The sequence below is a fragment of the Leguminivora glycinivorella genome, chromosome 17, assembly GCF_023078275.1.
Source record: "Leguminivora glycinivorella isolate SPB_JAAS2020 chromosome 17, LegGlyc_1.1, whole genome shotgun sequence".
NCBI classification, from domain to species: Eukaryota; Metazoa; Arthropoda; class Insecta; order Lepidoptera; family Tortricidae; genus Leguminivora; species Leguminivora glycinivorella.
In genome coordinates, this window is record NC_062987.1 from 12,751,119 (window position 1) to 12,765,747 (window position 14,629).

Genomic DNA, 14,629 nt, shown 5'->3' on the forward strand with positions numbered 1-14,629 from the left:
ACACTTTGCTCCCCTTTCATTTTGGCCATTTTCTATAATTAATATTAATTAATTAAAAACAAATATATCTTCATGTTTACGTTCTCTTGTTATTTAGTACTTGTGGATTATATAACGAATAAATGATTCTGATACTGAAAAACATGCATTTACTAGGGTAAACTCCAGTATTACTGCATCGTGAACGACACCTGTCCCAATAAGCGCACCGAAATTGCGATCACTTGTGACGCAACTTCCGGCCGGGTTACCTCATTGGGTTCCGAAGCTCCCATTCCTTCAGCCAGTGAAAGGGTCGCTACTTTTACCCTCGCAGCCTGCGCTACGCGCTGCGCCCGCGCCGGGTGCGCGTACCTCTCTTATAAATTCGTTGAAAACACGATGCTTTGACATTACGAATTCGGCGGTTGTCCCATCCGGCCGTCCGATACCGCGTGTGTGCCCAGTGATTTAGTTTCCAACACGCATCGAGCATAATAAACAAACAGAATGAAATTCACGGTGAGTGTGTGATCAGTGAAATTTAAGTGTCTCTGGAGATGAGCCCTGGAGTTTCTAATGCAGTGTTTTAAACAGTTTCACACCGAGGATTTTAATTAATATAAAGTTAACCAGGACTTGACCGATTCAGCGACGACGAACGTTCGAAACGTCAAATAATTGTGATTAAAGTTTCATGTATTCAGTGGAAATTTTGTCAAAATATAACGCGGTATCCCGTGTTTAAAATGTAAAAAAATCATCGGAGATTATTAGTATAATTAAAGTAAATTAACTCTACAAATTGTATACGTCAAATTGCTCATTGTATTCGTTAATTAATTACTATAAAATTATATTCGCAAGAATGAGTGCGTGTTGTGCATAGAAAGGAATTATAACAATTATAATATGTGATTCTAAAACCTCAAGTAAAAGTGGTAAAAGTGAAATTAAAATTTATTACTATAGAAGTTTAATCTGTTGGAAATGTCATGCGGGCCGCGCGGGCACGGGCAATAAAGTAGCGGTTTTGTTTTTATTCTAAAACTCGTTTCAGGTTTCCCTTGTTTGCATTAACGAAAGTGAAAATTAGATTTGTATTAATTACATAAGTCGGATGAGCGTGCGCACAAAATGCCGTCATGCGTTAATCGCTCTCGCGGAAATATTTTTTACGTTTGTAAGAAAGAATAATAAATGATGCTGCTTAACTATGCTAATGACAGTTTTTGCACATTTCAGATTCCGTTAGTCGCTCTGCTGAGCATTACGACATCCTGGGCTAAAAAAGAACAGATGGTGGACGAAGCGAAAGACAAGAGAGAAGCGGCAGTCGGATATCCTTCAGGGTCACACAGTTACCAGGCTCCGTCGCTGAGCAACGAAGGCGCCAGCTCTATCAGCATTGGGGCCGGCTACAGCGTCGGTGGAGCTAAACCTGGCTTCTCCAGCTATGAAGGACAAGGATTTAGTGGAGCTCATTCACTCCCAGCCGAGAGCTTGCCAGCCAGTGGCCACGCGACCATCCAGCTCGCACCTATCACACTTCAGCCAAGTCATGGTGGTCTAGTAGGAACCGACCTTAATCAGTTGATGAGCCAGCTTCAGCATCAATTGAACTCGGGTGCTTTGAGCCTGCAGACACCGGAAAACTATGGAGGCTCGATCCAATCGGAGGGTCATGACGGCTACAATTTCCAAGAGCAAGCTGTCCCACAGTATACATTCTCGGCACCTAAACAACAATACAGTATTGCTGAACAGCAACCTCAACCCAGCATACCTTCGTACGCCGCCGGTACAAAAGGTCTCGGTTCCTACAGTTCTACAGGCCCTGTCTTGTTCAATCCTTCAGAAGCTAAACAAACGAACGCCCCTTCCTTCAACTACGCTGCTCCCAATGCTGGCCACTCCTTCGGTGGACATAGTTTAGGTAGTGCTGCCCAATATTTCTCTGGTGGCTCTGGATCTATTGGTGAATCTCTTAGTGGTGGACACTCTTTAAGTGGCCCTTACAAATCTTTCGGAAACAGCTACGCGCCCTCTGGAAAGAACACTTTTAAACCTTCAGCGTACATAGGCTCTTCAGTTCAAGCTGACCCAAGCCACGGTATTCCAGCTCTATCAGGTTCCTATGGCACGCCTTCTTACAGCAGTGCCCCTTCTCTATCTGGAAGCCATGGTGCCCTTTCTCTTGGTTCTGCGAGCCATGGCATCAGTTTGGGCTCCGGTCATTCTCTGGGCTCCAGTCTTAGCGGACACTCATTAGGATCAAACAGCCTCGGTGGTCATTCTCTTGGATCCAGTAGCTTCGGTGGACACTCTTTGAGTTCCGGAAGTCTCGGTGGTCATTCTCTAAGTTCTGGTGGTCATGGTATTTCACTAGGTTCTGGGGGCCTTTCTCTCTCCTCCGGAGGTCATGGTAGTCACGGTGCTTTATCTCTAGGATCAGGCGGACTCGGGGCGAGTTTTGGAGGATCTCATGGCGGTTTTGGCGGCGGCTCATCTAAGTACATTTCTAATGCTTACCTTCCAGCTAAAGACAGCTTCGGATCTCTGTCCTCACATTCTTCCGGTCTCTATGCACCACCTGCTACTAATTACGGTATTCCTAACTCAGTTCATTCCGCGTCCTCTCACAGCCCTCAGTACTACAAGTCTCAACCATCCTACAACTTCGGAGCCGGTAGCTCGTCGTATAGATCCCCCTCAAGCAGCAGCAGCTCCTTAAAATCTTACCCCAAATTTAGCACTGGTGGATATAGCAGCCTTAGCTCACTGTACGGATCTCCTAAAGATCCTCTTCAAGGTGCCTATAGTGAGAATACTTATAACACTATAAAATATAGCGAGGAATTAAAAGCCATGCCTCAGTAGGTAAATCGGATCTCTTTGGAGGGATTTTTGTAAATAGTGAGATTGTGTGAGTTTGCGCGTGTTCTGTGATGTAGGGCCTGTTGCCCAGAGAAATCGTTTTCATTGGTATGGTATTTGTTCCGCTAATTACTTACTTGTTACGACCAGTGCGGGTGTCCGCACGTCACTGCACGTCAAGCGCTTGACGTGTTTTGGGTACATGCTTTCTTTTTAGCACCAACCACATAATTATGTTACTAGTTACCTGTCATATATAATATCGCCTCGATTTTGATTGCGTCAACTGCAGCAAAACATCCGTTAGTTTGTTTTCAAATGGTCAACTCAGAAATGTAAATATTATTATAAGTTAATATAGCGTAGCTTATTTATTAAAGATTGACCGAAAATTGTTATTGTTTTTAATAAATTTGTTGAAAAAAGTGTTTAATTTTATTTGTGTTCTTTATATGTATTTGTAATAAGTAAACAAATTAATTTAATTAAAAAAAAACCGATACCAATGTAAGTTTCGAAGTACTTTACATAAAATCGTTGATTGACTACTATCTCGTGAGGTTGCTATCAAAACACATGGGCTTCAACCGTAATATGTATACGAGATATGTATGACGCGAAAACATGATATTCCGGCTTGTATAATCGACGGCGTTCTAACAATTTCACTCGTAGGAAAGTAAAGAATATTATAAATAGATAGCTGGCTCTTGCAGTTTTCTAACCTTACTTGGGTGTTGGGCGAGATCTTCATTTTACTCTTAAGATATGGATGGATTTCACAAGCCTGAGTTACTCACTGAGTTAGTCATAATGATCAGGTCCAAAAGAATGTTTAGGGTAGATTTGAATTCCTCAACATAACGTAGGTTAGGTACGTATATGGGCCAATTTTTCAAAGTGGTCCATCCCATTTTTTTTTGGATTTGGAAATTTTTATGTGGTTTCCACTCAGAATCGTGAGCTTTTTCAATACTAATAGGGGAAAAAAGTGTTCCTTTAAAAACACAAAATCACCATATGTATGCCTTTCAGATTCGAGGAGTTCCCTCGATTTCTCCAGGATCCCATCATATACGGAGATTCGAGGAACAAACATAAAAAAAAAAAAAAAAAAACATACAGACGACTTGTCCCGACAGGTTTTTTCCCATTCCGTTACCATTTTTTTATACATTTTGTATGGCGGTAACGGAATGGAAGGTTTGAAAAATGTATGGAAATCTTGGGACATTTTTCTTTCTCCTATCAGGATCGGAAGACCTCGCGATTCTGAGTATGAGTCGCGTAAAAAATACCCATGTTACAAAAAAAGTGGGGTGGACAACTTTGGAAATAATGACCCATATTGTCTATAGAATATATTCTATTATATATATTGTTCAACTCGGTCGGAAATATTCTGCCGGTACATTTTACTCTTAAGTACAAAACAATATTTTGTCACCAAAAACATACTTTTTTTTATAACGCCAAGGAGGCCAGACCATTGGCCTATTTCGGTTAGTTAGGTTTAGAAACAATATCAAATGACCAAAAGGATATCAATATTGTAGAAATAAGTTAAGCGTTTCGTATTTTAACCGGAACGTAATTTATTCGGAAGTAAAGCTTAGACTGCTTAGGGCCACTTGCACCAACGAAAATGGAGGGTTAACCCACCATTTTACATGGAATTTGACAGATGACAGCCCACTAACCCTGATTAAGTGTTTGGTGCAAGTGGGTCTTAGATGAATAGGACTGGTAATAAAGTGGAACGGCATCCATAAAAAAGAAAATAGTAACGGTTGCATTGCTCTCACAATGAGATGCAGCTAAAACATCGCGTTACCTAACAGCTGACCATTGTCCATTATAAACTAAGAAGGTCGTAACTACAAATTATGCTATTACCGAATAATGAGTTAATGACTTATGCTCGACATGAGAAAATTCACTTTAACAGTGTTGTTATAAAAGCCAAGTGTGAAGACGAAATATTTTGAGGAAGACTCTTGCCTCCTAGCCAAAGTGACATTCGGTGACGTTATGTGGCGATCGTAACGCTATCTATCTCTGTCGCGCCACTATACACCGTGGGCCTGAATAACCCGAAAGATTTAAACAGGTTATTCCTGCCTATATAATATATATATACAGAGTGGGGCCTGTAACAAAGGCGAAGAATTGAAATGTAGGCTATTCTATTCTCCTTATACTGATCAACATTTGTTCAGTGAATTATGAAGTCTTTAAATTTTTAATTTTTCATACAAAATAAATATTAGCTTCAATGTACGCCATTATTGTTGTCATTGACGTTGTCTGTCACACTTTAGACTTAACAGAATTCCTATATATGCTCGTGGATCCCTGGCATTTTTTTGCGCTTTTGAATTTAGAACTTTCTTTTATTCCTGTAAAAGTTCAAACCTTATGTACTCATACGAGGGCACCAGGACCCAGGAGGATATATATACATATATTTTTTTAATTTCAGAAATAGCTACAGAGGTAGGTATGTATTTAGAGACTATACTATCATTATAAAATATCTGGATTTCGCTTAGATTCAGAAATAATTACATCTTTCTTTAAAACTGTTTTTCTTTATAACTCGGGCAAAACAAAAACTCATTTTTGACTGAAGAATCTGAATCTGTGGGCCTGAAATCTGAATCTTTCAGGTTATTCAGGCTCACGGTGTATAAAAGCTATAGGGAGAGCTAGCTACGATAAGCTTACGATTGTGACGTTGGCTATGCACCCAGAGGGCGTAGCCGAATGGAATTTCTACGAAGCGAAACGCCACCGAAACGCCGCAGAAATGTAGTCTGGCTCTGACGCGCCAATACGCAAGAGCGATAGAGATAGATAGCTACGAAAGAGATATTAAAGTGAGCGTTTCGTGAGCGTTGGTGCATTCGGCTACGCACGCAGAAATGAGCTTCGTGGATTGTTACGGCCTTTGTCATTTGCGGTTATCCAACGATACGGTCCGAGGGGCATGTAGACGTCGCTTACTTCCGAATTTTCTTGTTATTTTATTATGTGTCTGGTCACGATCTGACGCAACGCATAGGGCTGGTAAGCGCAATTGTGTCAAAGTATTGTTTTTTTTGTGGTTTTATGGATTGTGAGGATGATCGTGATTTATGCGTTGTGGTCTATGGAGGATGAAATTCTGTAGGCACAATCTATCATAGATTATTGATTGTGATTTGGGCGTAAAGTTTCTTTTGATTGACTTAAACATTTTAGAACAGTTTAGGACGTTAAGGTTTTTACTCATTGCTCAAAATAATGCTCTCTAAACTTTTGAAGGAAAACTAAGTATATCCTGCGTTCCATCTAAAACTGAAGATTGTAGAAGTAGAAATGCTACTCATTAAGTTATACCAAAGACATACTAATTGCGAGCAGACATAGGATTTTACAATACAGGACATAATAGCACATTGCCACAGTATAATAAAGAGTACTATCGTACAGTATGGCCACTCCCGCTCCCCGCTGAAAGTGCCGCCCACTTCTCTCGGTTATCTCACAAACACGAACTGTCAAAAACACGAACAGTCGACCTGTCATATTTCACTTATACAAACATAGTACGCGTTCACCTACACGATCTAAGACTGTGTGCTAGGAATGCGCCTCTTTCAATATATTTGATCGCCAGTGTCCGAGGTGTGACATTGCCGATAAGAAGTGCGAATTGAAGAATTCGCGTGCGGCGACTACCGTACGGTCCGATGCAACTTGTTGTTTATTTTGCTCCATATCTTCGTCCGAAGCAGCGATGCCGTGACGAATCGCGAACTTAAATCGGCATAGTAGGTACGGTATGGTAACTAGTAAGTACAATGGAGTTTAGTGTGGCATTTGGCATACCCTACAGCGCACACCCCATTTTCCGAAGAAACCGCGAATCGTCGTGCGATGCGATTCGCAAGAAGAGCCAGAGACGAAACTACTGCAATAATTATTAAAAAAATTGTTACTTAATTAAGGTAATGTGGGCGAAGATTGAAGGTTTTTTCCTGAGAGGTAAGATGAAATATGTTCCGTATAGTGAAGCCCTACAGGCGGCTTTCTACCTTAACCCACAAGAAAAGCCCTTCAATTTTGCCCCACCTTACCTTATGATGATGCTGTCATGGCCGATTTCGGCCACAGCGACTGCGTGTTCTGGAACAGACAATTTTAAGAAAGAGAGTGTTGCTGTTCCACTCTCTGGTGTGCCTTTACGTGGCTCGCGTACCCTATCTTATGGCTAAATTTTCGAGCACATTTTGGGCACGTCAGCACACCACCTATATAATTGTAGGTCATTCAGAACATCCTTATATCTTAAGTACTGGACACCGCTCTTACGCTTACCGCACTGGAGTTCTGAAAAGAAGATGCGCTTCGCCACTCTGCTTACTGACATCCGAGAAACGTGCCCACACCACCGTAGCTGCCGCCTCATTAGATAAGCCTCAATGCCCCCGACGTTTGCGCGCCTCAGAACATTTGTATTTCTGACTCGGTCCAACCATTTGATGTTCATAATATCTCGGAGGCATTTGAGGTGAAATCTGTCGAGTGTGCCTTACCTTATATGAAACATTTTAATAATGATAACAAATTTACTTTCTGCCTAACTGAGCATCATTTACCGACATATAAATCATAAATACCTATTAATTACTTATTTAACGCCATAAACCAGTAACTCAACAGGGCCTTTAGCCAAGAGTACCATCGTTGACGCTCACTGGCGAACGATATGCAACAGGCTCTGTAACACCAATACGCAAGAGTGATAGAGTGAGAAAACTACAACAATCTTACGCGTCAAAATTGCAATATTGGCTACAGGGCGGTCATTGCATGTCGGTTCACTGTTTAACACTCAAAGTGCTTATGTTGCTATACCGACTGATATCATAATCATGATGGATTACTGTTAATGATTGCCTTTCAAGCGCTTATTTCCCTTTCCTAGTTACATATACTAATATGGTACTTGTATTATGTGTCTTACGGTGTAAAAATTATGTAAATTGTTCAACATAACATAATTGTTACATGTGGTTTCGATTTAACCGGTCAAGTGTGTGTGACAAGAGAAAAAATAGAGGATTCCGTAGATATTTACGATAGGAACACGAATAAAAATCTAGAAGATTGCTTTGCTACCTAATGTGCGAATAGATAACGCGCTAGTCAATCAGTACTAACCCGCTATACTTACTTGAGTATTTTATAAACATGCTATTAATATTCTACACCGTGTTTTTATTGTAAACACATGAACCTAAGTTCATCAACAGGAACCATCCTGTATATCGCTTTACGTTAAATTCGAAAAATGCTTTTTTCCCTTTCCATACATAATAATAGTTATTTGTTATACAAGGGGGCAAAGTTGTATTTTAACGCCGAGTGTGGAATTGAAAAACGAGCAAGTGAAAGGATTCTATAGTTGAACCACGAGCGAAGCATAATAAATGAATTAATTAGTACATTTGAGAGTGACAAAACTTTTCCCCTAATCATAACAAAAAATTAAAGTCACAGGTGTCTTTATTAGTAAATTAACCTATTTTGATCCATTTTAAAGCAGTCAATTTGAATTTCAAAACACTAGTGGATAAAATGCGTTTTTACCCGCTGGTATAAAGGACAAAACACGTGTTTCCGAGCTAGTGAGGGGGAATTAATTAGTGTGAGAGGACCTTAATCACACAGTGTGTTCTGACGGCAAATTTCAAAACAAATAACATAAGGAAGTGTTAAGGGATACCACACACGTGTTCAGTAATTTTTTTTTTTTAATAATTTGATAACCGTAAGAGTTAGGACGCCAGTTTCTTAGGCCCACTTGCACCAACCACTTAACTCAGGGTTAGTGGGCTGTCATATGTCAAATTCCATATAAAATGAGTTAACCCTCGGGTTAACCCTTCATTTTCGTTGGTGCAAGTGGCCCTTAGAGAAATTATTTGTATTTGACCTAAAGTACCTTCCCTTAAAGTTAACGGAATTCAATAAAAACAGGGTGTATAAGTATTTTGATTTCCACAATGTAACACCTAATTGCATCGATTATTAGGAACTGTTACAGATTACAGATGATAAAGCCGGAAAAGCTGAAAAAAAAACTAGAAGTCAGGTCAACGTTGATAACAAAATTGGTGGTGAATATTGGGGATAACTATAAGGAACCAGCAGAAATAAAGAATTTAAAAAAATGTCCAGAAGGTAAAGGGACTACGTTTGTACGAGTATGGAAAAGCTGTCTCCACTTTCACCACTGCTGGCTTCGGATATTATACTCTCCCAATGAGGAGGCACACTCAAAGGTTATAACACTTAATGACAGATGACGCCACCCTATTAGTCCCTACCTGAGAGCGAGAACATGATATGTTTTTTTTCTCTCTCACATATGAATGACAGTGACATGCCTAGACACTTGCACAGGCGCCGCCTGGCGGGATAAAATGTCAGTGTGCCTCCTCATTGGGCCATTTCGGCAACGTTCGCGTCGCACTGCTATGTAGGAATTATTAGAATTAGACAACTCGCGTGATGTCAATTTGCATAAAACAACTTAGTCGAAGGGGTTAGTGCCATGCATTAGAAAGGGACAGTAGGGTTGTACTCTGAACTATTGAACTTAGGTTTTGAAGGAAGTGTCCTTTCTGTACGTAAGTAGGTACTACTATTATTTATTCTGTGCTTCCCCTACATCTACATGCCGCCATCTGTACTCGGTGCGACGAACTTTCTTCTAGTGTGGTGAGCGCCAACATTGAACGCTCTCTTGGTTCGGACACGATTCTTCATCGATTACACGTTAATTTGTACCACTCGTGCCGGCTAGATGGCGTTGTTATGAAGCTTATTCTTCGTTGATATTGAAATTTAATTAGGTACCTAATGGTAACTTAAACAAGTCATAAAGGTAGGCATATTATTAGACACTATTGTTGACTGTAAGTATTTTTACAATAATTTCTAAAAATCGGTTACTACATACATTTTTTTGGTAGGTATTTATACAGTGTGTTACCACCACCCGGGCATTTATTAAAATCAATAATATTACAGTCAATTAGCAATCGTTTGCGCATATCAGCAGATCATAGTTATTAAAATTAACTGAAAAAATAATTTTCCGAAATCCCAACATTCAATGTAACGCGTGCGTGATGCACTTCTTAATTGTCATTAGATACTCACATCGCTCACATATTTATGAGCTGTCATTGCCCTCACTTGACAAGTTTGTGTGCTGTACATTGCTGGCAATAAAATTTTTGTTAGAAAGTGTATAAAGTCAAAAATTTTAATTATTAATTAATTTAAGGGCATGGTTAAGTTACATAACTAGGTAAGATTACGTTCCTTTAAAAAAAGCCCACTTGTTAGTAACACACTCTATTCCCCGGGATGTCTCTTCGGGACATCCCGGCGTCAAATCTCGAGGATATATTGTAGAGCACTGCTCTAAATTCCCGAAACTAAAAAAAAATAAAATAACACACTCTATATAAGTACATGAGTAACAAACAATTATGATGTTTTTATATGAAATAAAACTATGGAAACGGATTAAATCGGGTGTAATGACTTATAATGAATTTACAGATACAGATGATAAAGCCCTGACGTTTCAGGAACTGATTACAAAGCGTTCGTGGTGAATACGGGTGACTGAGCAGAAAAATTAAAAAAATGTGAAAAAGCTACCACTTACAAGAAATATAACCATGACCACAAATAATATAGATTTCTAAGGCACACTCAAAGGTTACTCACATTAATAAAGCTAGTTATACAATATTCGAGAAAAATGTTTTTTTTTTACCATACTCTGTTGAAAAATAATTAACCAATTAAGGTACCAAAATTGACAAACAAACATGCAAAGGTCCAACACATATTATTAGACAAACGCCTATTGTCGTGCTGTAAGTATTTTTACAATAATTTCTAAAAATCGGTTACTACATAGGTACATTTTTTTGGTAGGTATTTATACAGTGTGTTACCACCACCCGGGCATTTATTAAAATCAATAATATTACAGTCAATTAGCAATCGTTTGCGCATATCAGCGAGATCATAGCTTATTAAAATTAACTGAAAAAATGAATTTATCCGAAATCCCAACATTCAATGTAACGCGTGTGTGATGCACCGCTAATTGTGGAAATTTCGTTTCATCGTCCCACATATTACAGGCTGTCATTAGCCTGTACACTTGACCGCGTTGTGAGTTTGATATTTCTGGCAATCAGGAATTGGGACATCTTTTGTTAGAAAGTGTATGTCAAAAAATAATTTTAATAATTTAAGGGAACTATGCCCTTAAATTAATTAACTAAGTTGATAACTAGGTAAGATTACGTTCCTTTAAAAAAAGCCCCTGTTAACAATTAATTATTTCCCTTTTTCCTCAAATCTCGAGGATATTGACCACGAACGCTCTAAATTTCGAAACTCGGGATGTAAAAATTATAAAATAATCCACTCATAGTTTTATTTCATGAGTAACTATCGCAGTAACCGAAGACAATATTAATTATGATGTTTTTATACTTAAAAAAATGTGTTAACTTATAAGTAAAAAGTGTAGGTAGGTACATAATAAATTATGTAGATGGCAGGGCAAGTAACAAATCCGGGTGTAATGACTTCATGACCCATGCGTTCACTTTCAACATCGACGAAAATAATAATAAAACTATGACACGCGTAATGTGAAAATAATATGACTTGGTTTTGATCAAAATCAGCTGATGGCTTTACGGACGATTAAGTGAAGGCGAGAGTTGTGTTCTGATATGCATGGTGCCTTTTTAAGGTATCGTATTTGTAAATAATGTAGAGATTATAATTTAAAAGCAATGAGTGAAATGATAAATTCTAATATTGCTTTTTATCACATTTATACCTATTGTTACTAATTTAATATATTACCAATTAAGGAAGAGCGGTGCCTCTTAATACATGTAATATCTGGGCGACCGAACTTCGCGCGGTTCTATTTTAATATATCACGTCTTTAGATAAAAAAAAACTCTTATAAATACAAAAACAAAAAAAAAAGACAAAAAACAAAAACTTTATTTCTGGCTGGGATTCGAAACCCTGACACCTACGATATATCTGCGTACATTAGACCGACCTCGTACGACTGAGCTAAGCGGAATCGATGCGCGCGCGGCGAAATTAACGACCATATTTTATGTTTACTAACGCGAAAGAAAAACTCATGAAAACTCGAAAATTCGCGTTTTCCGGGATCTAAGGCTACGCTAGATCGATTTTTTACCCCCGAAAACCCCCACATAACAAATTTCAGCGAAATCGTTAGAGCGGTTTCTGAGATCGTCGGTATATGTATATAAATAAATAAATAAATAAATATACAAGAAATGCTCGTTTAAAAGTATAGAGATTTGATACTTAAAATGAGACACCAAACTTTGCACATATTGTAATACATTACTGAAACTGATTTTTTTACCACTGTCTACAGGCATTGTTTTTTATAGAAATGTTTAAGAGGCTGACAACTTCCGTTGATCCTGTGGTGTTATTTTGAGACCGTTATCCTATAACTACCATACTACTACTACTGTACTATGGTCTGAAATAAATAATTTTTTTTTTTATTTTTTTTTATAAAAGGTTAAGATAAAAGCTCCCGCACAAATATTACGAGAGATATTCGAAGTATTCGAACTAAGTGAGTGATTGAACCAATGACTCAATAGCCCTTATTAAGTAACAATTGTAACAGCCTTTGTTTCAAAAGCAAGTTCATTAGCAAACCTTTATCAAATGCATCTTTACATTCTTGTTAACGGATTGTTACAAAATTACGCGAGTGTGCTTTCTATTGGGTTCACTTCAACTGATGAACGATATTTAACTTATTAAGGCTAACCAAAACTTTAACCCAAACATTTCCTTCATGTATTTTTTAAAGAAGATTGTTAATGTTAAGGGTGCATTACTGAGATTTTATTACGCCATTTTACAGTACCTACTATATCTACCGCTAAACACTTTTAGACACAGGTGTTATAAGCACCTAAGACCGTTAAAATAGGAATCGAAGTGGTCACCATGGCGGAAATCGGTCAGCCTTATGTCATACAGTACACGTGCGAACACGTAATTCACACTTTCAGTTGCAGGTAGTTGTAAAATGGCCTATACCCTCAGAGAGTGGCAGAATATTATTTTAAACATTCGCAGTGTGAGGATTCGATACCTCCCGGGATAATTTTCAATACTTACAATCTTATGATGATTTATTTATCGATTCGATTTACAATCATTTATAATATTAGTATGGAGAGTATATATAGTTTGGATTTTCATAGTAAGAATCGTACCTTAATTTTTAAGCGCCACCTATCAAATACTATCATAACTATACCTGATGATGCCTACAATTTTTTTTTTTTCAAAATGTGTAGGTATTGGTGTGATATCATTATATTAAAATAAAGGAGCATGTCATTTGTTTTTATAAAACATAAATACACGCAAAAATATTTGGGGAAAATATAATTGTGGCCACTTCCAGGCTGCGAAACAGCGCCATCTAGTTTAAAGCCTAAAAGGCCCATACATTTCAGCACGCTTTTTTGTACAGGATTTGTATGTCCCGGTATTATATCGTCCTTGCTTACAATTAAGTTCAAGTTTCATTTTCAGCCTGTAATGTTATTTTTTGTTAAAAAGTTTCTGAAAAAGTGCCGTGTCTTAGACACGGTTTTGAGCGGCAGCCTAGTAATGTTACTTATTTGTATTGTGTTGTACCTATACTGTTCTTATACAAAATAAATATTTTTTCTTTCTTTCTTTCTTTGTTTCTAGTGGGTTTATCTAATAGTCGCAAGCTGCCGGTTGATAGTCGGCCCCTTCATTCTCGCTGGCCAGGTTCCGTAGAAAGCTCTCGAGATATTCTATAGATTACCTAAATTATTGTAGGTTTGTAAGTGCACTACTCTCTTGGGTGGACAGCCGTTCATTAAACCATTACGAGTAGGTTTAAACTAATTATATATCGTCGGATAGGTCTATATATTCGTTTTCGTCACTCGCTTCATTTCATTTTTTATTTATAGATTTATTTAGTAAGTTATTGACATTGAGATTTGTATAAAAACTAAACTAAAATTACACTAAAAATAAACGACGTACAAACTAATATTAAAAACAAACAACTTAAAAATATAAACAATTTAAACTAAAAAACCGCTCCCAGCCGTTCCTGATGCAAAAGTGCCCAAAACGCTCACTGCATTCCCGCGTTGGATTACAATGGAAAGCTTTTGCACCAGGAACGACTCGGAGCGGGGGTCCTCTCCTTTTTGTCTAAGTCGACGGCCCAGTTCGCGCACGAAACGCTTCGCGTCTGCACCCCAGCACCCTGCCGTCTCCACCGCAAAAGGGACAAAAATGTACCCAGGCCCAATGGGAATATACTTTTGCCTCTTTACGTTCGCCTGCGTTTCCGCCGCCGCTCCGGCCGCGTGCGAGGTACGAGCGATATGGGAGGCGGCGAAGGTACTGACGCACGTAGCGTCCCATACCAAGCACCGCCCCCGTTCCCAAGGTACTAATGTCAGGCCATCAGGACGTTTCCCATCTGTGCGGCTAAGGCCTGGTGGCTCAAGCACCGACGGGATACCAGCTGACTTAAGGGCTCTCTGCACAGTCTCATTCAAGGCATGGTGCCGCGGATGTCTGCCTGCGCAGCGGCGGCAACTCAATG

At 38.8% G+C, this 14,629-nt stretch overlaps 1 protein-coding gene across 1 annotated transcript; it reads left to right on the top strand.

Annotated features, from left to right (window-relative positions):
* The first annotated feature begins 383 nt into the window (after positions 1 to 383).
* Positions 384 to 3,022, top strand: LOC125235262 (hornerin-like). The gene is made up of 2 exons (XM_048141760.1): positions 384 to 501; positions 1,225 to 3,022. Exons 1-2 carry the CDS (start codon positions 490 to 492, stop codon positions 2,857 to 2,859), a joined length of 1,647 nt encoding a protein of 548 aa, XP_047997717.1. The 5' UTR covers positions 384 to 489; the 3' UTR covers positions 2,860 to 3,022.
* Positions 3,023 to 14,629: the final 11,607 nt, after the last annotated feature.